Source organism: Neofelis nebulosa, chromosome 1, assembly GCF_028018385.1.
Source record: "Neofelis nebulosa isolate mNeoNeb1 chromosome 1, mNeoNeb1.pri, whole genome shotgun sequence".
Taxonomy (NCBI): Eukaryota; Metazoa; Chordata; class Mammalia; order Carnivora; family Felidae; genus Neofelis; species Neofelis nebulosa.
This window is the reverse complement of record NC_080782.1, coordinates 138,363,749-138,391,294: the sequence shown is the minus strand read 5'-3', so window position 1 is coordinate 138,391,294 and position 27,546 is coordinate 138,363,749. Positions and strand designations below refer to the sequence as shown.

General features: G+C 41.8%; 1 protein-coding gene across 1 annotated transcript in view; it reads right to left on the bottom strand.

Moving 5' to 3' along the window:
- Nucleotides 1-9,428: 9,428 nt before the first annotated feature.
- Nucleotides 9,429-27,546, bottom strand: part of LOC131519804 (uncharacterized) — a 188,347-nt gene continuing 170,229 nt past the window's right edge. Inside the window, exons 2-3 of the mRNA XM_058743251.1 lie at nt 21,416-21,492; nt 9,429-9,577 (exon numbers count right to left, since the gene is read on the bottom strand). Coding sequence (XP_058599234.1) covers nt 9,429-9,577; nt 21,416-21,492 — 226 coding nt within the window. The remainder of the gene's footprint in view (nt 9,578-21,415; nt 21,493-27,546) is intronic.

Here is a 27,546-nt window from a genome sequence, read left to right as displayed (position 1 = left end):
GCAGTACCTTGCAGAGATATGAGCATGCTTGTATTACATGTAGCCCTATTCACAACAGCCAAGACGTAAAGACCACCTGAGCACACACAAGAGATAAAATGTAGTCTAAGTAATATCAGAGAAAATGTGGCATGTACACACGATGGGATACTACTCAGCCTTTCAAGAAGAAAACATGTGACAACATGATAGACCCGGAAGGACACTACGTTCAGGTACATATGTCAGACACCGAAGGTCAAGTCCTACGTGATTCTCCTTGTATAGGTATCATAGGTAGGCTCACTGAACTGGTTGCCAGGTGTTGGGAGAAGAAAGAAACGGGTGGTTACTGATCAAGTGGCATCAAGTTTCAGCTAAAAGAAATTGATTCTCAGAGATCTCAAGAGCAACACTCTATCACTGGGCAGCAATACTGTACTGCACACCCCAAAATTTGCTGAGTGTCTATCTCCTAGATGCCTAGGTGACTCAGTTGGTTGAGTACTCAACTCTTAATTTCAGCTCAGGTCATGATCTCACAGTTCATGAGTTTGAGCCCCGAGTCTAGCTCTGTGCTGGCAGTGCAGAGCCTGCTTGGGATTCATTCTCGTTTTGCCCCTCTCCTGCGTGCACATGTCAGAGAGCCCGATGCAGGGCTTGAACTCACCAACCAAGCCATGGGATCACGTCTTGAGCCGGAGTCAGACGTTTAACCGACTAAGCCACCCAGGAGCCCTGGAAGTCCAAGCTCATTTAATAAGACAATAAGAGGGTATAAAAGATATACACATTGGCAAAGAAGAAATAAAACTGCCTTTATTAGTATATAACAATATCATCTACGTAAAGAATCTGGAAGAATCAACAACTTCTCTCCTGAAACTATCAAATGACTATAGCAAGACTGTAAGGTACAACATTTATATACAGAAGCCAACTGCTTTCTTATATAATACAATGAACAAGTAAAATTTGATGTTAAAAACACACTACCATTTACCTCAGCACACCCCCAAATAAAGTTCTTAGGTATAAATGTAATAAAATATACATAAGACATCTCTGAGGACCATTCAGATGAAAAATATCAAAAAAGAACTACATAGACAGATAGTCCATATTCATGCATAGATTCAATATTGTCACAGTAGTGGGTTCTTACCAACTGGACTTAGAGATCACACTCAATTCCAATCAAAACCCCAGCAAGTTATTTTGTGGATAATGACAAACTAATTCCAACATTTCTATGTGGAGGCATAAGACCCAGAACACGGATACAATATTGAAGGACAAGCACAAAGTTGGAGGGGACTGACACTACCTTACTTCAAGACTTAGAAGAAAGCTATGCTATCTTCATTATATAGCTTTACAGTTAGTCTTAAAGGAGTGTATTTTTCTCATTACATTTTTTTTTTTTTTGGTGTTCAAAACCAACTTTGCTAACTTTTTTATTATATGTAGCGTATCTACCTCTGGTACTACAGTGTTTTACTGGTGAAAGAATAGACAAATAGATCAATGAACATAAATAGAGCCCAGAAATAGAACCACATAAATAATGTCAACTTACCTTTAACAAAGGAGGAAAGGCAATGCAATGGGGCAAAGACAGGCTGCCTAACAAACAGTGCCGGGCCAAACGGACAAAGCCATGCAAAATAATCAATGCAGACACAGATCTTACACCATTTCCAAACAAAAACAAAAACAAAAACTCAAAATGAATCAGGGACCTAGATGTAAAATAAAAAAACCATAAAACAGTCAGAAGATACCATAGGAGAAAATCTTGGAGACCTTGCGTATGGCTGGAAGTTTTTAGATACAACTCCAAAGGCATCATCCCTGGAAGAAATATCTAACAATTATGGACATCATCAAAACCTTCTGCTCTGCTAAATGCAATGTGAAGAGAAGACTGAGAGAAAGTATTTTTAAAGGTATATATAATAAAGGATTGTTATGTAAGAAATACAAAGATCCTTAAAACTCAACAATAAGAAAACAAACCCAATTTAAAAAGTAGGCAAAAGACATCAACAGACACCACACCAAAGGAGATATACAGATGCCAAGTGAGCATATGAAAATATGTTTATCATCATATGTTCTCAGAAAATTACAAATTTAAATGAGATACCTCTGTACACACCTGTTAGACTGGCCAAAATCCAGAACGCTGACAACGACCAATACGGGCAAGGAAGGGGACCAATATGGACTCTCACTCATTGCTGGTGGGACTGCAAAAGAGTAGGGCCACCCTCTGAGACTGTGAAACCATTTTGGTGGTTTCTACGAAAACTCAGCATGATTTTACCATATGATTTAGCAATAACAGTCTCTGAAATTTGCCCAAGTGAACTTAAAACTTACATCCTCGCAAAAACCCGCCCACACAGACTTATAACGGTGTTATGCATAATTGCCAAAACCTGGAAGTAACCAGGATATCCCTCAGTAGTTGTAAATGGGTCAATCAACTATGATACAGCCAGACAATAGTATAATATTTAGGGCTGAAGAAAAAACAAGCTATGAAGTTTTGAGAAGAAATGGAGGAAACATAAGTGCTTATTACTAAGTGAAAGAAGCCGGTTGGTAAAGCTCTTCAAGCGGTATGATCACAACTATATGACATTCTGGAAAGAACACGACTATGAAGACAGTAAAAAGCTCACTGGTTACCAGCAGTGAGGGGAGAGGGAGGCACAAATAGGCAAAGCACAGAGGAACAGTGAAACCACTCTCTCTGTTACTACAATAGTGGATACATTTCTCAAAACTCATAAAATGCGCAATATGAATAGTGAGCCCATATATAAACTACGGGCTCCGGGTGATAATGATGTGCCAACGTGGGTTCATGGACAGTAACAAATGTACCATCTGGTGGGGGGTGCCGATAATCAGGAAGATTGTATGTGTGTAAGGAGAGGGGGGTTAAGGAAGTCTCTGTCTTCCATTCAAGCTTGAGGTAAATCTAAAATTGCTCTAAAAAGACCTTAACTGAGAAGAAAGTTGACTGCCACTATTTCACTACTTAGAATGTTAACGGTACTGTGTTCATTTTTTCAAAACGTAAGTATCACAGTAGAATTAAACATAAGGAGTGGCTGGGGTACAGGAGTAAAAATGTCAAATACATCATAGAAAGTTATGAGCAAAAAATGAAATAAGTCAAAAATATTACAAAAAGAAAACAAAAATTTCTAAGCACAAACATAACTTACTACATGGTAGAATAAATAGGAGTCCATTTACCTATTTGTAAGAAAAACATAAGATGCCTTGAGTCAAAAAAAAAAAAAAATTCCGACTACTGCTTGTTATCTTCTATATATGTGCTTAAAAGAAGGTGATTCAGAAAATGGATAAAATGCACCAGGAAAATGCAAAGAAATAAAGAACCAAGGGTCACAATATTAATAACAGATCCAGTGAAATTCAAAATAAAAACCATTCAAAAGGATAATTTTTGGAAGTAGAGTTGACATGCAATATCCTATTAGTTTCAGATGTATGTCATAGTGATTCAATACTTTTATACATTGTGAAATGATCCCCACAAGAAGTCTAGTTACCATCTGTCACCATAAAAAGTTATTGCAATATTATTGACCACGTCGTACATTACATTCCCATGACGTACTTTATAACATGAAGTTTGTTACTCTTAATGCCCTTCACCTATTGCACTGGACCTCCTGCAACCTCCTCCATCTGGTAACCAGCAGTTTTCTTTATCCATCTATCCATCTATCTATTTTTCCTTTGTTCCTATGTTATATCAGGAAATAGATCAGTGAAATATATCAACGAAATCATACGGTATTTGTCTTCCTGTATCAAACTTAATTCACTTAGTATAATACCCTCTAGGTCCACCTACGCTGTCATAGATACCAAGATTTCATTCTTTTCTATCACAAATACTCCATATATTATACATAAACATGTATTCCATATATACACACCTGCACATACACACACCATGTATGTGTGTATACACATAAAATATAAACATAGACATATGGCACAACTTCTTTATCCATTTTCTCATCAACAGTTGTTATTTTTTGTCCGTTTTAGTAATAATTAATCTGGTGGGTGTGAGGTGATAGCTCATTGTGATTCTGATTTGTATTTCTCTGGTGATTTGGAACACTTAGCATCTTTCATATGCCTGTTGGCCATCTGTGGGTCTTCTTTGGAAAAATGGCTATTCAGGTCTTCCGCCTATTTTTTAAACTTTTTTTTTTTTTTTGGGGGGCGCCTGGGTGGCGCAGTCGGTTAAGCGTCCGACTTCAGCCAGGTCACGATCTCGCGGTCCGTGAGTTCGAGCCCCGCGTCAGGCTCTGGGCCGATGGCTCGGAGCCTGGAGCCTGTTTCCGATTCTGTGTCTCCTTCTCTCTCTGCCCCTCCCCCGTTCATGCTCTGTCTCTCTCTGTCCCAAAAATAAATAAAAAACGTTGAAAAAAAAAATTAAAAAAAAAAAAAAATTTTTTTTTTTTTTTTAATATGAAGTCATGTGAGTTCTTTATATATTCTGGATATCAACCTTTTATCAAATGTAGGACTTGTACCTATTCCTTGCACTGTCAATAAGTTGCCTTTTCGTTTTGTTGATAGTTTCCTTCAGTGTGCAAAGCCTTTCAATTTGATGTGATCTCATTCATTTTAGCTTTCGTTGCACTTGCCTGAAGGGACTGGTCCAAAAAACATAGCTAACACCAGTGTCAAAAGAGCTTACTGTCTGCATTTTCTTCTACAAGTTTTACCCTTTCGGGTGTTACATTCAGCTCTTCAACCTATTTCTCAATTTATTTTTCATTTAAGGCATCAGATAGTGGTCCAGTTTTACTAACACTATTATTTCGAAGGGACTGTCTTTTCTCCATTACATTCTTGACTCCTTTGTCAGAGATTAAGTGACCATATATATGTGGGCTTATTTATGCCAGGACCATACTATTTTGGTTACTGGAGCTTTGTAGGACAGTTTGAAATCAGGGACTGTGATACCTCCACCTTTTTTCTAGAACCTTTTGAGGAAGGGTAACTCCCTAAAACCAAGGCATGTTAGAAACTTTTTAAAGCTGAGAAAAACTGAAATTTAAAGCAAAAAAAGGAAAACCTAAGATTATCTTACAGAACCAAAAGGGTAGTGAAAAAGACAGACTACGTGAATATAGAATCAAGAGGGTCATTTTAAATATTTTTTTAAAAAAATTTTAATGTTCATTTATTTTTATTTTTTATTAAAAAAAATTTTTTTAAATGTTTATTTTTGAGAGAGAGGGAGACAGACAGACTGTGAGCCAGGGAGGGACAGAGAGAGAGGGAGAGAGAATCCGAAGCAGGCTCCAGGCTCTGAGCTGTCAGCACAGAGCCAGACATGGGGCTCAAACCCACAAACCGCGAGATCATGACCTGAGCCGAAGTCGGACGCTTAACAGACCAAGCCACCCAGGTGCCCCAGAAAGGTCATTTTAATTAGTGGTATTTATCAAGCTTTAGTTTTTGAAAACAGAAAATGCATCTTCTTTTCAGGTAGCATTCATGGAATATTTACTAGAATTGTGTATACAGCAGAAGTGGTTAAAATCGGTTTTCATAGTGTGTATACAGGCTGCATTTCGGAAGTACATTCAAATACTGTGTAGGTCAAAAAAATAAGTATAGACAGCGAATTATTAATACCTATTTATTTGTATTCCAGCCTTGGGATAGAAAAGAAAAAGAAAAGCAAATCTTATGACGTGGTTTTCTTTTTCCTTTTTACCTACCTCAGTATAAAGCTCATGTTTTATAATGAACTTGCATGAACTTAATTGAAATGGTCATTTATTACCAGAAAGATTAATTTTAGCATTTGGATAAATTCACCAAAGTAATTTTTTTTTAAATAGTTGTTTTTTCCAAAAGAAGAGAAGAAGCAGCATTCCCTGAGGAAATCAGAAAATGTTAGGACCACAATGGTCAAGATGTGAGATTCTGTTAGGTGGGGAACGCCTTTGCATTTTTTTCTTCTCTTCACACTTTGGCATATTCCAAACCTACACACGATACGTGATCCTGTCAGACAACGTTGATTACTGGTCCCAAGTGACTTGAAGCAGCGGCTATAGGCTGAGTTGTAAATCTGCTCAGATATGTCTACTGGAAAGAAAACGTCAACATTCAAACAAGATCACTTCATTACCAAGGCCTCAGACACATAACCACCCAAAAACATGCTGAAATACAGAACAGCAAAGAACACCAGGAAGAACTCACTGCACTGTAAGGAGTAAGTATTCAAGGGAAACTCAATCTAAATATTGTACAGAAATACTACGGTACATTTTCAAAATGTATTACCTTCATTTGTTAAGAAATAAATGAAGTTGGCTTTGGCTTAAAAAAAAAACACCAAAAATCATAAAAAGAATTGTTTGGTTCTTGGCTTAAAAAAAAAACACCAAAAATCATAAAAAGAATTGTTTAATTTTCTAGACCAAATGCACTTTTTCAGTTTTTCTCTTAGGTTCCTCTCAGGAGCCCTGATATAGAACACCATTCTCTCCCACTCGGTTCTCAACAGTTTTACAAGAAATTAAAGCGCAACTTGGGATCAGGTTGAAGCACAGGCCGCCATTCAAGTTTACTAGCCAGGCAGCACCGTGAACGCTCAAAAGCAGAATGTGGCAGAATTGCCCACACAGATCCAGGCTTGTGTGGGTCAGGGAGGTGTCCCCCAGAGGATAAGCAATGGATCCTGTACTCTGACATATTTCACACCCCCCCCCCCCCAGCTCTCCTACCTCTCCCAGGCTCCTCTGTTGCTCCTTCCTACTGTCTGCGTTTCTAAATATCAGAGTGTCCAGGGATTAGCCCTCGGACCACGTTTGTTTTTCTGACTACGCTCACCTTCTAGATGATCTCATGCAGGCCCATGACTTTCAATCGCATCTCCGAACTGATGTCAAAAGTCTGGGCTTCTCCTCTGAACACCAGAACCATCCATCAAATCCCCTGATGACCATCTCCCCATGGAGGTCCAGTAAGCATCTTAAACTCAAGGTGTCTAAAACCGAACTCCTGATTTTTACCCCCCACCCTCCCCCACCACCCCCGCCAACCGCTTTCCCAGTCCTTCCGCCTAACTGCAAATCCATTCTTCGGTTACCCAGTTCAAAATCTTTCCTGTGGATCTACATTCTTGAGGCTGATCTTTTCCTCCTGTGCCTATCATCTGTCAGCAAGTGTTGTCATCTGTCCTTCGGGTGTACACAGAATCCCATTCTTCCTGACCACCTTCCCTGGTGGGGGAAGTTGGTCAACTTAGGTTAGTTCTGTGCTCTAGCCAATCTGGATCCTTGCTGTTTGTCAAAACCTATAGGAACTCTGCTTCAGGCCTGGCCTTCCGTTCTAAAATTTCAACACCCACCGCTCGATATTTCTTCTCTCTGCTTTGCATTTTTTTGTCCTTCAACACCTGCCACTTTCTTTTTGGTATTAAGTTTTCATTTTAATTCTGAGTTAACACACGGTGTCTTATCAGTTTCCGGTGTACAGGACAGTGATTCAATGATCCTACACACTGTTCAGCACCCATCACGAGAACACACGCCACTTTAAAAGCACTTACATTTATTACATTTATTTCCTGTGGCTCCTCTTAGAACGTAAGAGTGCTCTTTTTTATTCACATTTGTCTATTTTATTTGCTTCAACGCCAGTGGCTAGAATGGTACCTGATATACATAAGCTCCCAATCCTATTTGTGGAATGAATGAATGGCTGGCTCCTAGCTCAAAGGAAGAAGGGCTGAGTTGAGCCAAGCAAGCTCAGTTGTTTTTCTCAAATGTATCATCTTATCAGAACTGCCCTTCCCTAAAGCAGAGTGAACAAAGGAGCAAAAGGGGGCCCAGAGGTGCTGGAGGGCATGGAGCTCCAAGAACACAGAAGGATCCACGAGACATAGAGAATAAGGTGCCCTGTACCGCACTGTGTATTGGGATACTCTAATGAAAAGTCAAGGTAGTATTGCAGTTATGATCCCAGGCAATCAAAGACTGACGTCTTCTCACTACAGTCAGAGAGTCCAGTCTGGCCTGCAAAGGCTGTTCTGGATGGCTCTTGACTCACGAATTGCCTTCCGTTGCTGAAAAGATTCTCAGAGCAGGAGAGCATCATCCTACTCAAATACCTCAACTGCCAAGTAAGATAACATCTGAGCTCCTTCGTGTTTCATTTTCCACGTGTGTTCTCATTTGTACAATCAGCACTACACTAAGAAGACACCCACGCTTCCCCCCACCCCCACCACTACTGTCTTCAGGAAACACTGGAAGACTCTAAAATTCAAACATCCTGCGTCTACCCCCCATCTCAGTGGGAAAAACAGTGCTTCCTCCTGACATATTCTCAGGCCCTGAGCGGAGAGCAGCAGGGTTGAGTCTGTCCTTAGCTTTGTCTTCCAGCCGGAGACATCAGGAGCTCTCTCTGTAAGGGCGCTTTGAAGACTAGGCTGACACTCGGCGCGTTTGGGAAATGGTGTCTGAGAGACAATAAAAGGGGCCCCGGCTTCAAGTATATTAAGGGATCACAGGAGCACGTCTTGACTGCATGCTCAGATCTTTTGATTCAAAGACACACATCTTCTCATCTCCCAAGGGGTGAGGCCAACCTAGCACAGAATATAGACAGAGCCTCACAAACAGGGTTGCCAACCGCATGTCAGAGACAATTAGCGAGAACACGGCGAGAGGCTGCCCTCGGTGCAGAGTCACAATGGATTAGGGAGGAAACTCAAGGTGTGTGTGTTGAGCCACCAGCCCAGATGCGCAGGGCAAACACGCAGCGAGGTGGCACCTGAAGTGGCTCGCTGTTTTCCTGGTGGCTGTGCGCGTCCACTACTCTGCTCATCTCTCTTTCGTCCTTTCTCCTAGAGTAACAGGAGGCCAGCGGGTGTGAGTGGGTGCGAGCAAAGAGAACGCCAAACATAATCATTCAAATACCAGATTTTGGGGGTGCTTGGGTGGCTCGGTTGGTTTAGCATCTGACTCGACCTCGGCTCAGGTCATGATCTCACAGTTTTGTGAGTTCAAGCCCCGCATCTGGCTCTGAGCTGATGGCACGGAGCCCACTCGGGATTCTGTCTATCCTTCTCTCTGCCCTTCCCCTGCTTGTGTGTACATGTTCTCATTCTCTCTTTCCCAGCTAAATAAAAACTTAAAAAAATATACCGTATTTTGGCTAGATAGGTGGTTAAGATTCCAACCAAACCAGTCCCATTTTATAATCACTATATATATTCAAAATTGTGATAAAGAAAAGAAGGTAGGTATGGGGAATCTGGCCAAAGAGCAGTTGTTGGGCGTAACTTTCAAATTTCTTTCAGTTTGCCATCAGCCAAGTCTCTATTCCTGGTGAAGTGACAGGGATCTTGCAACTCATCGGTCCCTGGAAGCCATCAAGGAACCTCCACTCTCACTCCTTTCTATAGCCAACTGGCCAAGAAATTTGTGCAACAGACTCCCGAGCTTTCTAATTCCAGATGCTTCTCTGAAATCAATGTTGATTTTGCCAGTGACATTTTTATCTGGAAATGGAGCAAACGAAAGCACTTCTTGTCACCAAGTGCCAATCAATTAATACAGTGATGGTCAGAGAGGAAAACTAACAGAGCTGGTGGGCTGTTTTTTTTTTTTTTTCTTACTGTATTTTCCCAATTCTTTTTTAACTTACTGGCTGACCAGAGATACTGTGCCTTTTTTTTTTCTTTGCAAAATTTTATTCCCTTCCATCAGCCTGCTGCAATTTAATTGGGCTGCTTTTCCACCTTCCGTATCCTATTCACTCACTCCACAGGCACCTGCCTCCTCTCCTGCAGAAATGAAGATGGGTGAAGATTTCTTTGAAGTCATTTCAGCTCCCACGAGAGAGTACACGCTACCTCATTATATATATAAAAAAAATCACTGTAGTACAACCACAGACACGGCCAAGCATGTTCACCACAACACCGAGGGCTCCTGGCCTTATCTGGGCTCTTTAAAATCCTGTTTTATTTAATGAATAGACGACACCAGCAGGAGAGATGCCAATAATCCTGATATTTAGCTATCCTCTTCAATGGCCAAAGGCATCATCCAAGGGTTCATTCTGGGGGCACTGTCTCTTAATGGGACACCCTGCGATGGTAAGGATCACGCTGTCTTGCCTGAGCAGAGACCACCAGACTGACATATATGACAGCCGATTCAACAAGTCCATTTTGGTAACAAAAATGGACCTCCAATCTCAACATATTCGAGAATGGATCGTAACGTCCTCACTACATGGTGTTCACTTCAATGGCTCAATCCCAATGAATCACACTTCCCGCCACGTAATTGCCCCCAGAACAGACATTATGTGCGAGAACACATCAAGGCTGAACCCTCAACCCAACTCAATTCTATCACCAACTCCTCTCTACTGTATGTCTGAAACAGCTCTCCAATGTGTAATTTTCTCTTTAATGCCACACCATCCTTGTCTGAAATTCCACCATTTCTAACATTCGTTCTGGTGCACTGACCATCTACTTTCCACAAAGAAGCTGGAATTATTACTGAACAATGCAACTCTAATCAGGGCACACAGTATTCACACTCCACTCACACACAAAGCATTTGATCCAGCAGCGATTTTCCTCTGTTGTTATGATCAAGGCTAAAATCCACAACATATTATTCACAGCTCTCATGATCAGCCACACACATCTTTTTCTTCCTCCTCTTCTTCCAACTCGCCACTCCCATTGCTGCCACAGGACCTTTGCACATGCTGTGACCTTGCTGAGTAATCAGCAGCCTCACCTTCGAGGTCTCAGCTAAGTGAGCTTTTTTCAGGGAAGCCTTCTCCATGCTTTCAGGTTAAATCACATGAGTTTCTTATACCCCCCCCCCCATTTTTTCCCTCAGACTACTGATCTGAGTTTGTACTTCCTCTTTTTGTATCAACAGGGGGATTTCTAAATTATTATTTTTCTCTCCCATCGGACTGTCAACTCTAGGAGAGTGAGAACTATGACGTTTAGGAACCACTCTATCCCAGTGTCGTGAGATGCACTCTAAGAAAACTTTTCTAGAAACAAAGAAAATGATGTTAGACATTCCAAGACTCTATGACAATACTCACAGAAATGCAACCAGGGGCACCTGGGTGGCTCAGTCGGTTGAACGTCTGACTTCAGCTCAGGTCATGATGTTCTCCCGACTCGTGAGTTCGAGTCCCGAGTCAGGCTCTGTGCTGACAGCTCAGAGTCTGGAGCCTGCTTCAGACTCTGTCTCTCTCTCTCTCTTTGCCCCTCCCCCACTCTGATGCATGCTCGCTCTCTTTCTCTTTCAAAAGTAAACATTAAAAAAAAAAAGAAAAAAAAGAAATGCAACCAGGCTCATGAGTTCTAAGGCATATCCTAGTAAAACTATCAGATATTAATGATAAAGAAAAGAAATCCTCCGGACCTCCAAGTGAAACAACTAAGTTACTTAAAAACAAACAAGCAAACAAAAAATCAGGTTGGCATCAGGCTCTTCAACAATCATCAACCATGATAGTGGAGAGCACCATTTTAAGGAAACTCCAAAAACAACGCGTGAGCCAGGAATTTTATACATCCAGCCGAGCTCTGCCTCACACAGTAAGGCTGCAAACAATGGGAACCTGTTAACACCAGGGAACGCTGTCCTCACGAACAATTCCTAAGGACCTGTGAAGGCACAGCTTGAAACCACTGGAAAAGCCAGAGTGAACTGGAACAAAAGGACAACTAGGAAGCATTAAGTATGTTTAATGACAGATTGAAGGTTAAAGGAAACAGGAGAGGTCAAGGTGGAAACACGGTGTGTAAAGGTGACAGATTCTGACCCAGTAGACATAATTCAACACCAAAAAAAAAAACAAAGGAGAAAGAAACACGAAGAGACGTTAGAGCAGCTCACGAATTATCAAACAGGTGGAAGTCTGTCAAAACAAACAGTAGGTACCTAAATAAAGGAAACAGAACTAAGGGTAGCACACAAATGATTAACATCAATATAATCAGAGGCACAAAAAAAATCCCAATTCTTCCTAATAAATAAGGGCGCTCTGGAAAAAGCAGCAAAGAAAATAGAGCACAGAGAAAAAGAAAAGCGGTAAATATAGCTTCTTAGGATTAAGCTGGGACCAAATGTATCATTCAAATAAGGTAGATATAAATCGTTCAAAATAACTACGCATTAGCACTTTAATATCAGAGAAAGATCTTCTACCTGACTTCTCCCTGGTCACTCTGGGATGCTGGGGAAAGCAGAAGGAGCCAGATCAATAAGCGTGCCAGCGTGCACACGCCTCAGTACTTTCCCCACAAGCTGGGCCCCATGGAGTGACGCTGCCACTGTCATGGTAACCACTGATCTTCGAAACTAGACCACAGACCTCACTTCCAATTTCCTAAGGCAGGGCATGGGTTGGTAGGTGTGATTCATTTAGCTCTGCCTTGTCTTAGCATTTTCAGTATCTGTCCCAACACTAATTTTCATAATCAGCTGGAGTTTAGGCTTCAAAGAGGACTCCCTTCCCTGCAAGACACAAACAGTCTCCACTCGGGGTTCTTCTAACTTTATTCTAAGCTGCTGCATGAATTACCAGGTTGAGATCAGAACTCGGCTTTCCTCACTCTCAGGGGATGAAGAGATGGTGAAGAACTCAGGGGCTCTGCATCCAGCTTGTAGCTCACAGATATACAGTAAGGCACGTAATAGCGTGTGTGTATATACATATGACCATATATGACACATTATAGAAACAATATGAAATGGGCTTATCTTAACCTAAAAAATTGAGATGCACACAACAAACTCAACACAACAAAATGTGGGAGAAAAAATAAAATAAAAAGAAACCACAGACAGCAATTCTGAGGGCAGACGAGGTAGAATTCAGACCAAAAAGCCACGAATTTGACAATGATCTTTATAATGCTAAGAACCAGCTCACGATGAAGATTTAACTATTACAAATATATGAAGCAAATGAAAAAATGGCACTAAGACTATGGATTTTAAAACACTTCCCCCCCCTTTCTTTCCCTTCATATCAAGCTTCTAAAGGATCCTTCTCCCCACCCCCCCTCCCAAATAAATCCGTGGTTCTCAGCTTTTATTGGGCATCGCCATCACCTAGAAACTTCAGAGGCACTGACGCTATCTATGTGTGCCATGTGGAGATACTGAGTCAGTCTGGGATATAGCTGGGCCTTAAGAATCAGAAGTTTGCCAGCTATTTCTTTTTAATTCTTTTTATGTTTATTTATTTTTGAGAGAGACCAACAGAGAGAGAGAGGGAGGAGGGGTAGGGAGAGACACACACACAAAGCATGAGCAGGGGAGGGGCAGAGAGAGAAGGAGACACAGAATCCGAAGCAGGCTCCAGGCTCTGAGCTGTCAACACAGAGCCGGACGCGGGGCTCGAACTCACGGACCCTGAGATCATGACCTGAGCCGAAGTTGGACGCTTAACCGACTGAGCCACCCAGGCACTCCTAGATCTTCATTTTTCACCTAGAAAGATGTTGTGCACATTTAAGCATGCAGAAAACTTGGGGGTATGTTTACTGGGACTGCATTAAAATGATGTATTAGGAATTTTTAAAATTTGATCTACTTGCTATTGTGCATATATTTTCAAGGTAGAGAAATAGTTTTACTACATCTATTTCAGGGGTTTTCAATCTGCTAAGCACATTAGACATACCTGGCAAACGTAGGGCACCTGGGTGGCTCTGTAGGTTAAGCATCCAACTCTTGATTTGGGCTCAGCTCATTATCTCCTGGTTTGTGGGTTCGAGCCCTGAGTTGGGCTGTGCGCTAACAGTGAGAAGCCTGCTTGGGATTCTCTCTCTTCCTCTCCCTCTGCTCCTGCCTACTAGTGTGCACTCTCTCCCCCTCAAAATAATTAGCTGAAAAAAATAAAAAAAGATCTATTTATTTGTAATGATGCTCAAGACAGAAAAAGGGAAAGAGAAGAAAAAAAAAAAAAAAGAAGGGGGAAGCTCTTCTTGAAGAATGCCAGTTATGGACTGAGGAAAAAGTGACACAGTAAACACCATCATTTACATGTCCCCAAATAAGAAATGATTCAGACAAAGGATCACCAACAAATGCTGCAATGAAACAGATTCAATTTTAGGAGGAGTATTGGGTTTCTAATGCTTTTGTAACGGATTACCAAAAATTTAGGAGCTTAAACCAGGACGACTTTGTTAACTTACAGTTTGGTAGGTTAGAAGTCAGATGTGGACCCACTGTGCTAAAATCAGGGTATCGACAGGCTTGCGTTCCTTTCTGGAAGCCCTGCAGGTCAAAGTTTCCTGGCCATGGCCAGCTTCCAGAAGATGCTGCATTCTTGGGCTTGCTGTTCCCTTTTCCTACCTTCAAAGCAAGCATATTTCAAATCTCCAATCATCCTACCTGAAACACATCTCTTGCCGACTTCGCCCCTGCCCCATCTTCCTCTTTTAAAAACGCTTGTGATTACACACTGCACTCACCTGCATAGTCCCGGCTAACTTCCCTATAATCAGGTCAGCTGATTAACAACCTTAATTCCATCTGCCACCTTCGTTCCCCTTCCCTGTCCTCTAACCTAACAGATGCACAAATCTCAGGGATTAGGGCAAGGACGTGGGGATGGGGGTGGTATTAAGCTGTCTACCACGGGAGGGGAGAAATCTGCCTGCTCGCAAGGCTTTCAACCTCAGATTGCTAGTGATTCTTAAAAAGGAATGAAAAGTCCCTTTACCACAGAGAGCCCTTACCTAAGGGCTCAAACACAGCGTCATCAGTAATGGGAGAAATGCGCCTCTGGATATAAAGCGATAGGAAGACCCTTAACTCACCCATGTAACATTTTTGTCGAACACATGTGATCTTAATTAAAACATGACGAGGGGCGCCTGGGTGGCTCAGTCGGTTGGGCGTCCGACTTCAGCCCAGGTCATGATCTCGATGTCTGTGAGTTCGAGCCCCACGTCAGGGTCTGTGCTGACAGCTCGGAGCCTGGAGCCTGTTTCAGATTCTGTGTCTCCTTCTCTCTCTGCCCCTCCCCCACTTGTGTTCTGTCTCTCTCTCTTTCTCAAAAAATAAATAAATGTAAAAAAAAAATTTTTTTTTTAATTAAAACATGACGAAAGAAACCCACAAATTCAGTTTGTGACACGTTCTACCCACAACTGGCCTGGATTCTTCAAAAACTTTCAACGGCATGAAAGAAAAAAGCGGCAAGGGAGCCGTTCAAGATTAAAAGGAGCCCAAAGGGATGTGACAGCGAAATGCCATGAGCTACCCTCGATGAGATCCTGAATGGAAGAGGAAAATCAGCAAAAAGGGCATTTCTAGAGAATTAGAGAATTTCAAACCTGATCTGTTTGGCATGCACAATTTATTTATCCATATTAAATGCTTACATACGACCACGATATTGTGGGTATGTGAGACAACACCCTTGCTCTGAAGAGACGGCACGTAGGGGTGAGATACCATGGTGCCTTCTGTGTGCTTTCCAACAGTTCAACAGGAAGAAAGGGAGGTGCATACAGTGTGTGTGGGAAGGTATGTAGAGAAAAACAGCGAAAGTGAATATGATAAAAATAACAACATTTGGTGAAACGAACCGAAAGGTTCCAGTTTTTTGCTTATTCTTGCCATGTGCATGGTCAGTATCACCAGAGGGCATCAATGCTCTCCTCACTGGTCTCGAATATTTGACCAAACACTGAAGTCTCAATCTTCTAAAGAGCTGACATTTTTCCTCCTACGTATTGGTGAATTATTTGTCTGTGAATTAGATGTCTGTCTATGGACAGATTTTTGAACTTGGCTTAAATGCTTCACAACTTAGACTTGAATTACCTGGCTACCACGAACTTCTGTAGTTAGAAACCTTTCTCTCTACCCTTCTCTCAAGACTTCACTGAGGGGCACTTGGGTGGCTCAATCAGTCGAGTGTTCAGCTTCGGATGAGGCCATGATCTCACAGTTCATGAGTTCGGGCCCCACATCAGGCTCACTGCAGTCAGCTTGGACGCACTCTGGATCTTCTGTCCCCTCCCTCTCCCCCTCCGCCCCTTGCGCTCACTCTCTCTCTCTCTCCCTCCCAAAAATAAATAAAACATGAAAAGAATATATTAAGAAAAATATTTCAGCGAAGTTTTGCTCCCTTAATAAGTAGATGCTTAAACTGGATACAGCGAGAGAGTGTCTGTCTTTCCGACCTAAGGAGATACCTTCTCTCTTCTGCCCAGCTGAAGAAAACAAATGGCAATTTCTCTCCCGGGTCCAAATGGATGTATTTGATGAACTGGTTGTTTGTAAACCACATTCCATAACAGAAAAGATTGTTTTTTGACCTAAAAGACTTCTACCACATTTTAGACATTTCACACGTCAGATGTACATCAAGGAGATTTTTTCTAAGTCGTAGTTTCACACGTCCTTCAGAATGGAAGCCTTTCAAACCCACTCCATACTATTTTGAGAGTGTAACTTTGATTTCTCAACAGCAGACGCGTGGATAAGCAGACGGGACATGATACAGGAGGCGTGTCCCCTTACAAAGCCAACACAAATGTTTAAAAAGCTATTCTCTCTAACATTTATGGCTATTTTTTTTTTCCTCACAGAAGTTTCCTTATGATTCTAGCATGGTATCACCTGATGAGCGACACATCTCCTTACTATTCCAGATGATATGCAACTGGGTTTAGGAGAACTCTATCAAAATGCCCTTAAGTCATAAAAGCGTACTTTGCAGGAGAACAGGAGGGAGGTGCTTCAGTAAGCTGAAGATCAAAGATATTGCTATCCCCATGGCCAATGAGAATGAAAACTTGATTTTAGTGCAGCAGGGTTTGGGGAGAAGAAATGACTTCTTGCTGATGAAAGAAACCTGGAAATAGAGCAAGGAAGCTGTGGACCCATCTCCCTTCCTACACGGTTCATGTATTTCTCCGGCAGCCAATGGGACCTTCTTTCAACTGGTCTTTTAAAATTTAAAACCTTTCCTTCAATTCACCACTTTTTCTCTTCTCAACGGCTGGCCCCTTATCTGTGCCCTTAGAAGAGAAACATGCTGGCCTGCCCCCCTACAGACAAGCCCTGAGAGGCAGGTGCGTGCCATTTCTTATTCTCAGTTGCCCTTGTTCTGATATGAGCCACCTCACGTTAGACTATTTTTCTTCCTCATTATTTTCCCATTCATGCTTTGTGAAAGCCAGCAACAGGACTGCAGAATCAAAATGCTCACAGCAGCCACCGCCAGAAGCTGTGTGGTATCGAACTTGAGACAGACTGTTGACTAGCCATTTGCTTTGTATTGTAGAGGTGACTGGCTCGTGAGTGAAATTGAGACAGTTCCACATCTCTTGATCATACACCTCCCGGGGTATTCCTGAATTTCGGAAGCAAAATGCTGAGTTAATCTCAGCACATACTGTTAAAGGAAGGTGGAAGCGGGACCGGGAACCCAGACTGACCATACCCCAGTCCTAAACCAGTGGATCAGCATCTCCATCCCAGTAGACCTTCTGGGGTGACCTGAGAGAGGAAACGCTCACATAGAGTCAACGCTCAGTCTTGAGGCTTCCAGTGAAGTCCCAGTTTGTGTTAAATAATGTACTCGTCACACTATTTGATATTTAATTCACACTCAAGGATGGTTATCAAGCCAGGAGAGGTAGAGTTTAGATGTGAAGATATCCCACTTTGTATTCTCTCTCACAACCAATGGAGGGTATAGCCTAAGGAGCCGTTCCTTTTGAAATTTTCAAGAATTCCCACTACTACACAAAGATCACGTGAGGATGCCCTGAAGAGCTCAGCAAAGCCCAAAGCCAGTATCGCACAGCCCATGCGAAATAGATGGAATAGATATACATGTATATATCAGAACAGAGAACTCAGTAAGCATGGGACTGAACACGGTTATGCCCTCAAACCTCCCCATAAAAATGGGGGAGCAGGCTAAGAATTGATGATTATTTTCTAGGACTTAATTCTGCATGTAAACCCTCCCAGTCGACAGACAGACTACAGATTTTAACACATAACGTGAATCGCTACAGTAAAAGGACTTCCTTTTTTGTGTAATTTTTCTTGAATGCTTTAAGTTTTCAAAAAGGTGGGAGATCTGGGTGGCTCAGTCAGTTACGTGGCCGACTTTAGGCCATGGTCTCGTGGTCTGAGTTGGAGCCCCATGTGGGCTCTGTGCTGACACCTCAGAACCTGGGACCTGCTTGGGATTCGGTGTCTCCCTCCCTCGTTGCCCCTCCCTCGCTCACACTCCTTCTCTCCTTCAAAAATAAACAAACATTAAAGTAAAATTTTTAAATATTCAAAAGGGAATGGCATAGAGACAAAGAAGCCATGAAGCTAAATGCAGTCATATAAATATTTCCAACTGCATATTAATATACACATGGATTTTATATGCTCTTATATATGCTTTTCCCTATTTCCCTACTCTCACTTTCTCCCAGCATTCTCTCCTACCTCCACCCCAAGTAAACAATGTGTCAAAGAGGACAAAGAGTTTTGGCTAGAGTATTCTTTCATAAAATAGCCTTAAACTCTTTAAATTTTATTTATTTTTTAAAATTTTTCATTCGAGTATAATTAACATACCAGGTTGTTTTAGTTTCAGGTATGGTATTGGCACAAAAACAGACACATAGACCAATGGAATAGAATACAGATCCCAGAACTGGACCCACAAATGTATGGCCAACTAATCTTTGACAAAGCAGGAAAGAGTATCCAATGGAAAAAAAGACAGTCTCTGTAACAAATGGTGCTGGGAAAAGTGGACAGGAACATCTAGAAGAATGAAACTAGACCACTTTTTTACACCATACATGAAAATCAACTCAAAATGGATGAAAAACCTAAATGTGAGATAGGAAACCATCAAAACCCTATAGGAGAAACAAGTAACAATCTCTTTGACCTCAGCCACAACAATTTCTTACTCGACACATCTCCAAAGGCAAGGGACTTAAAAGCAAAAATGAACTACTGGGGCCTGATCAAGATAAAAAGCTTCTGCACTACAAAGGAAACAATCAACAAAACTAAAAGGCAACCGACAAAATGGGAAAAGATATTGGCAAAAGACATATCAGATAAAGGACTAGTATCCAAAATCTATAAAGAACTCACCAAACTCCACATCCAAAAAACAAATAACCCAGTGAAGAAATGGGCAGAAGACATGAATAGACAGTTTTCTAAAGAAGACACCCAGATGGCCAACAGGCACATGAAAAGATGCTCAACGCCACTCCTCATCAGGGAAATAGAAATCAAAACCACACTGAGATACCACCTCATGCCGGTCAGAGTGGCCAAAATGGATAAATCAGGAGACTATAGATGCTGGCGAGGATGTGGAGAAACGGGAACCCTCTTGCAGTGTTGGTGGGAATGCAGACTGGTGCAGTCGCTCTGGAAAACAGTGTGGAGATTCCTCAAAAAATTGAAACTAGACCTATCCTATGACCCAGCAATAGCACTGCTAGGAATTTACCCAAGGGATACAGGAATGCTGATGCATAGGAGCACGTGTACCCCAATGTTTATAGCAGAGCTTTCAACAATAGCCAAATGATGGATAGAGCCTAAATGTCTAACAACTGACAAACGGATAAAGAAGATATGGCTTATATATACAATGCAATACTACTGGGCAATGAGAAAGGATAAAATATGGCCATTTGCAGCAATGTAGATGAAGTGGAGGGTATTACGCTAAGTGAAATAAGTCAATCAGAGAAAGACAGGTATCATATGTTTTCACTCATATATGGACCTTGAGAAACTTAACAGAAGACCATGGGGGAAGGGAAGGGGGAAACATAGTTACAAACAGAAAGGGAGGCAAACCATAAGAGACTCTTAAATACAAAGAACAAACTGAGGGTTGATGGGGGGAGGGGCAAGGGGGAGGGGAAAATGAGTGATGGGCAATGAGGAGGGCACTTGTTGGGATGAGCACTGAGCGTTGTAGGGAAAACAATCTGACAATAAATTATGTCTATAAAAAAAGAGACAGTATTCAGGTGTTTAATATAGTGATTCAACAATTCTACACATTACTCAGTGTTCCTCGTGATAAGTGTTCTCTTCATCCCCTTCACCTGTTTTCCCCATCTCCTCACCCCACCTCCCCTCTGTCAACCGCCAACTTGTTTTCTACATTTAAGAGTCTGGGGTTTTGTTTGGTTTTTGTTTCTTTTTTAATGTGTTTGTTTTGGTTTTTACATTCCACTTATTAGTGAAATCATATGGTATTTGTCTTCTTTTGACTTATTCCACTTAGCATCATACCCTCTAGGTCCATTTGTGTTCTTGCAGATGGCAAGATCTCGTTCTTTTTTATGGCTGAGTAACATGTTGAAGCAAATTGTGCCATCATAATTGAAGACTCTGTGGTTCTCAGCTTATTCTAAAGTGAACAGCTTGGATTAAACTGGCCACCTGCTGGTAACTCCACTAATTCATGGGTCCACCTTTATTCTTCCTTGCCTCACTCCACCATGATTACTTCTATGAAATATAATAGCAGCTAAAACATAGGACTCCATATTAAAGACTTAATCAGGGGAAGTGTTTATTATTATTATTATTAATTATTATTATTACTTTAGAGAAAGAGCAGGAGTGGGGGAGAGGTTCGGGGGAAAAAGAGAATCTTAAGCAGACTCCATGCTCTGTGCAGAGCCCAATGTGGGTCTCGATCCAATGACCCTGGCATCATGACTTGAGCTGAAATCAAGAATTGAACGCCCCAGGGGCGCCTGGGTGGCTCAGTCGGTTTACCGTCCGGCTTCAGCTCAGGTCATGATCTCACAGTTTGTGGGTTCGAGCCCCCCATCGGGCTCTGTGCTGACAGCTTAGAGCCTGGAACCTGCTTTGAATTCTGTGTCTCCCTCTCTCTCTGCTCCTGCCCCGCTCATGCTCTCTCTCTCTCTCTCCTTCAAAAATAAATAAAAACAAAAACAAACAAACAAAAAAGACTTGAATGCCCCAATCAGGGCAAGCGTTTTGAATATCTCCTTTAGAGAAAGGGTGATGTGAGCCTCTTGAAAAAGTTGGAAACAGTGAAATTCGGAATGCACTTTTTGGAGAGAGGAAATGAGAACACCTTGTGTTCAGGAAATGATGCTTCCTTCTTTTGTTTTCATGTGAGGCTGATAATGACAGTCCTACATCCTACTTCCAAGAAGTCAGTCGTTGGAATGAACAAGGCAATTAGGAATAGGGTTGGTGTCACTCCTTCACTTTAATAGATGCTACTTTAAAAGCAGTTTTAGGTTCACAGAAAAACTGAGTACGAAGTACAAAGATTTTTCACTTACCTCCGCCCCCTCCATGCACAGCCTTCCCGACTATCAATATTCCCCACCGGAAGGTACATTCGTTACGGCTCACAAACCTGCAATGACACATCATTATCACCCAAAGTCTATATAGTTTGTCCTATGGTTCACTCGTTGTGCATTCTGCAGGTTTTGACAAATTGTATAACGACATATACCCACCACTGTTGTATCATACGGAATAGCCTCACTCCCCTAAAAACCCTCTGTGCTCTGGCTATTCGTTCCTCTCTGTTCACCAATCCCTGGCAACCACCAGGCATTTCATGGTCTCCATAGTTACACTTTTTCCAAAATGCCATACAGTTGGAAGCATACAGTTTGTAGCTCCTTCCTCTTCATTTATTTTACTTCGTTTATTTACCTAGAGACCTAACAGAGGTCATCTTGTGGCAATTTTGAGCAGAGCTTCTAGGTGGATAGAGGTTTTCAACTCACTGGTGTAAAAACCCAGGAGCGTGACCGATTGATTGTATGGTATGTTTACTTTTGTAAGAAACTGTCACACTGTCTTCCAGAGCGACTATTGGATTCTGCATTCCCAGCAACATAAATATGACTTTCTGGTTCCCGCATCATCTCCAGCATCTGGTGTTGTCCATATGTCAAATGCTCTTTTAACCATCTTAATAGGCGTCTACCGGTATCTCATCGTTGTTTTCATTTCTAATTCACTAAGCACAACATATCTTTTCAGACACTGCTTGCCATTTGTGAATCACTGTTGATGAGGCGTCTGCTCAGATCTTCTGCCCCCTTTTAAACGGGATTGTTTACTTTCTTGTTATTCCTCGCTAAGAGTTCTTTGTGTATTTTGGATAACAGTCCTTTATCGGATTCTTTTCCCAATATTTTCTCCTACTCTTTGGTGTGTCTTTTTATTCTCTTAACTACGGTTTATTTTTTAAGTTTTCCTTCTTTTTTTTTTCATTCTTCATTTGACCATGAACTAAAACGAATGATTAAATACAGATAAATCTAGGAACACCTGGGTGTCTCAGTCAGTTAGCCATCTGACTTCAGCTCAGGTCATGATCTCACGGTCTGTGAGTTCGAGCCCCGTGTTGGACTCTGTGCTGACAGCTCAGAGCCTGGAGCCTGCTTCGGATTCTGTGTCTCCCTCTCTCTCTGCCCCTCCCCCACTTGCATTCTGTCTCTCTCTCTCTCTCTGTCTCTCTCAAATATAAATAAACATAAAAAAATTTAAATAGAGATAAATCTAGTTCACTAGATGGATTCTAACCGAACATCATATGAAAGTCTTAACCATCTATCGTTTGGTCATTGAGTAGCGTTAAAACATTTTGTTTGTGTAGTCTGTTGGAACGAAGTGGTTGAAAGTTCCTTCTGTAATTTCTTAAACTCTTCCTCCATAGAAAGAATGAAGGGAGTAGAAAGCATTTTTCTATCTGACAAATGGGAACCTGGATATTCAGAAGCTGAAGCGATCTCTTGACCTTAAGCAACCCAACTGACCAGCTACTTTCCTTTATTGGTTATTCAACTCTGTGGAGTTTTCTGGTATGCACAAATCTTAGTTGTTTCAGTGAGTAGCTAAATTTGTGTACACCATTAAGGGGTCCTACGTATCACTCTGTAACATGCTTTTTTACTCCATGGAATTGAAGGGGAAATTAAAAACAAAAATCATCCTGACGGGACAGGATTTAACGTGTACATGAAATAGGAAAATGATTTTTGAATGGGCATTGAGGAGGGCACCTGTTGGGATGAGCAGTGGGTGTTGTATGGAAACCAACTTGATAATAGATTTCATATTTTAAAAAAAGGAAAATGATTTTTGAAATACTGATTGGCTTCTTCCTTAGCAGCTTCATTGATATATAACTGATATACAAACAAACAAACAAACAAACAACAAAAAAAAAAACCCGATCCTGTAAATTTAATTTGGACATATGCAGAGACCTGTGATCCTATCACCAAATAATGTTTATTACCAAGATAATATGTTTATAATAAACATATCCATCACCCCCCAAAGTTTCCTTGTCTGTCTCTCACACTATGTCTTGTGTTTTTAATAATATGGATTCATGGCCAAAGAAAAAAATACAACCTGCTGTGACATGTTACAGTGAACGGGTCCAGCACTTAATTGCTCTAAGAAAAGATATGGGAGAACACTTATCTTAGACACAGAACTCTCTGACTTCCCAAATTTTGTCCTTCAGGCTCTAAATGTGGGTGCTTGTATGAACTGATTTTTCCAGAGGAAAGGGACGGAACATAGTTACATCTATGTCTTAAAGACATGTATTGCATGTATTTGTATTTATGTGTTTCCTTTTCAATCATACACACTATACATACACATACACTCACATACACACACCCCTCATGCACACTCTACACACACACACACACACACACACACTTACACTCTCCCACTTTGAAAAGAAAATAAAAAGAACCCTCTGTCCTATATAGTTTTCTTTTTTTCCCTCTGTGCTTTGAAACAGCGAGTTCTACCACCTCAGAAGAGCAGACTGTCCTTTTTCTCCCTGCGTAGGAAAGGGGAAAAAAAAAAAACCTTTTTTTCTGGCCGAGCCAGGAAGTGGCAAACGACTATCTAGCATGTTCTCTCCTACCAGCGAACAGTTGCTCAGTCTGAGTATATTTTACAGTGGTAGAGTGTCATCTGAACTCAGATACTATTGTGGGCTGAATGTTGGATTCTCCCCCAAATTCGTATGTTGAAGCTTCAACCCCGGAGGGGGGGCTGTATTTGGAGAAGAGATCTCTAAAGGGGTAATGTTAAATGAGGTCTTCAGGGTCTTCCTTCCTTCCCCTCCCTTCCCCTCCCTTCCCTTCTCCCCTTCCTCCCCCTCCCCCACCATGCACACACACTGAGAAAAGGCCATGTGAGGACACTGTGAGACGGCAGCCATCCACAAGCCAGAAAGAGAGCCCTCACGTGGCACTAAACGGGCCAGAAACTCGATCTTGGACTTGCAGCCCCCCAAACCGTGAGAAAATAAATTTCTGCCATTTAAGCCATCCGATCTGTGTTGCTTTTCACGGCAGTGCGAGCTAACACAGGCCTTGCTCTATTTGGCTATTGCCACATAATGAATCATTCTAAAACTTAGTGTTTTAAAACGATGACAATCATTTTCTTATCTCTCGTGGTTTCTGTGGATCAGAAATCCTGGACGGGCTAAGCTGGCATGGTTGCTGTTCTTGTGTTTCTCCCTCTCTTCATACAGGCTCAGGGCCTTGCCCATGGGATCTTTCTGCACAGGCTGTTGGATTCCCTAACAGCATGAAACCTCAAGGTTGTCAGATTGCTTACATGGTGTAGGAAGGGCTCAAGAATTAGTATTCCACCAAACAAGGCAGAAGTACCACTGTCTTTTATGGCCTGGCCTCAGAAATTATTGAGCCACTTTCATCCATTCTCTTGGTTATAAGCAAGGGACAAGCTGATGAGTATGATGGACAGGGTAGCTAGGCTCCACCTCTTTATGGGGAGGGGGAAAGATTTTAGAAGGACACGTGGGACAGAAGCTCTTTGTGCGGCCACTTTGAAAATATCATCTGCCACAGGCAGATCTGGTTTCAGGGACCATGGTTTTCCCATAACAACTTTATGATGCTAATATCCCTTCCTTGAAGGATCAAATACAGAGCTAAGAAAAAAGAGATGAGTCGTTATGAGTTATTTAGGAGGAGTTGAGCAGTCCCCCACCCTACTTTGTTAAGAGACCTAGGGTCACAGAAGTCATGTCCAAACAGATACCTTTCAGGCAACTCCGTTAGTCAAGTTCTCTGGAGAAGAACGGGGGTCTTTCTTGTCATGTAAAAAGATGGCTCACCTTCTCATCCCAAGGGTGAACTACAGAGCCCTGAGCATCAGTTCCGGGGAGCTGATCCAGGAATGAACAAAGAGCTACTTTGGCTGGATCCCAGATTCCTTCCCAGAGCAGAGGCAGGACTGGTGTGAGATGGGGGAGCACAGAAGGAGGGGTAGTGATGGTGGTGTGGGAGCGGGGTGGGTACCGGAAAGTCCACAGAAAGGCAGCACTGCATGGGATGGACCAGCTGGACACAAGTGCCCTGCAGAGAAGCCGAGAAAGCAAATCCTATAGCAGCATCACCTAGCAAAGACAGAAAAGAGAAAATTTTGCTTCCTACCGGCAGAGCCTCAGTTGTTCAGACTGGGAGAGAAAGCACAAAACCACATGAAAGGACCCAACGTCTCTATCTTACTCATCCTTTCTGTCTGGTAAGAGATTGTCTCCTAGAATGTAGTCTCCAGGTACACATTTTTTCCTCTCTTACCCCTGGAAGAGGCTTTCTAGAAAACAGATCTTGTACGTTTCGTGGTCACAGCACCTTGCCCCAGTCCTGAAAGTATCAAAAAGTAAAAAGAAGGAAAACAAACTCACTCGCAGAAAATCTAGACTAAGTTCACAAAGAAAGAACAGACACTGCGGAGGCTTACTGACCCTGATGTGTTAATTGCAGCTCTCGGTGAGGCTCCCTCAGTCAATTGTTTCCCCAAACCGGGTCACAGGGTAAGAGTTCCAGGGCTAGCTGACAATTAATGGTAAACCAAGATCATATTAACTGACATACTGGTTTGAAAAGCAGAAAGGTTCTTTAGAAATGAGTATTTTAAAACGGAGTCAGACCAGACCGTGGAAAATGTGCTAGTGTAAAATGTGTACAATTCAGTTGACTTTCCAGGGCCTGTTACCTCTTTTGCACAACCGGTGTTAATATCATTTTTTTTCCCCTTTAAAATGGTGAATCTCCCTGAGCAACAAAAGACTGTTGAGTACTAACCTCAGCTCAGAGCAGACTGAGTTACAAGAGTTCAGGGCATTAGGAAACAGGTTTTAGAGTGTTGTCACTTCCTTTCCCCTTTCCTTCCCAATCTCCACTGTGGGAAACATACAAGCACGAAATCTTCTGAACCCGATTTTCCCCCCTGTGCCTGAACGATAGGGGTGAGGGGGCACATTCATTCAGAGGAGTAGTGTATAGGCACTGAAGCCTTGCGGAAATAATTATTAAATATTTCAAAAAGTGTAACAGGAAGATCTATCTAGTGACGTAGTTTCCTTCTAAGCTGAACATATTCGGTCTCAGTCATCCTTCATCAGAGAAATTTACATCAAACCTCTCCTTCTTACCCCCAACCACCTTGGCAATGCAAAGCTGTCCAAGGAAACAAGGCCGACCTAAGTGCACGTGGTCCGAAGAATGAGGAATATTCTTCCTCCATTTGGGAAGATTATGCTACTCAGCTACTCAGCTTTGGGAGGAAGAAAGAAAACACCACGGAAATCAGTGGATTCCATCTCAGTGCTCAGTGGAGGGGCAAGCGACCTAGCCTAATTACTGTGCTTACCGTAAAAGTCACTGCATCTCCAATGCCTTCCTGCCAATTAACCCACAGCGCCGTTTGATCAGCCAATGGCAGGAACTTCCTGTGAAGTGTTATCTTCCGAATTACTTTCCCTAGAAGAGTCACATCCCTGGAATATGTTTTCATCCTGTTTCAACAACCCACAGATTTTAGAGTAGAATTCAAAGCCAAATTAATGGGAAGGCAAGCTGGGTATCCACCGAGGATGGAGATCGAAAAGGGGAACTGAAACATCACCGGAATAAATTGGCTACATGTAAATTGGGTTAACTCCTCACTGGTGTCAACCTGTCTGTGTTGAGTACTTCTGTGAATGTCACATGAGCATCCTGTCAGTTGAGTTCAAAAATCAATAATACATGTTGTTTTGCTTACCAAAAATAAGCGATTTAATCTAATTATCTAAATGTTAAATCCTTTCATTTGCCTCCTAAGATATCGTCTCACCCAGAATAGTGAAAAAAAAAAAAATTGAGAAAACTACAGAAAATGGGGAACATATATTTTGGGGTTTCTTTTGGTCTTGTTTTTGTTTTGGTCACCTTTCTGCAGCTCGTGAAGTTAGGAAGTGACTGTTTTTACATACAGTTTTGGTTTAATGAAAAAAAATCAGTTTCTTCTGGCTTCCCTATAACAAGGATGTACAAATGAAAATACGATATAAAAGGTGCCAATTTATTAGTCTCTCCAGAGCAACCGCATGTCTCACGTC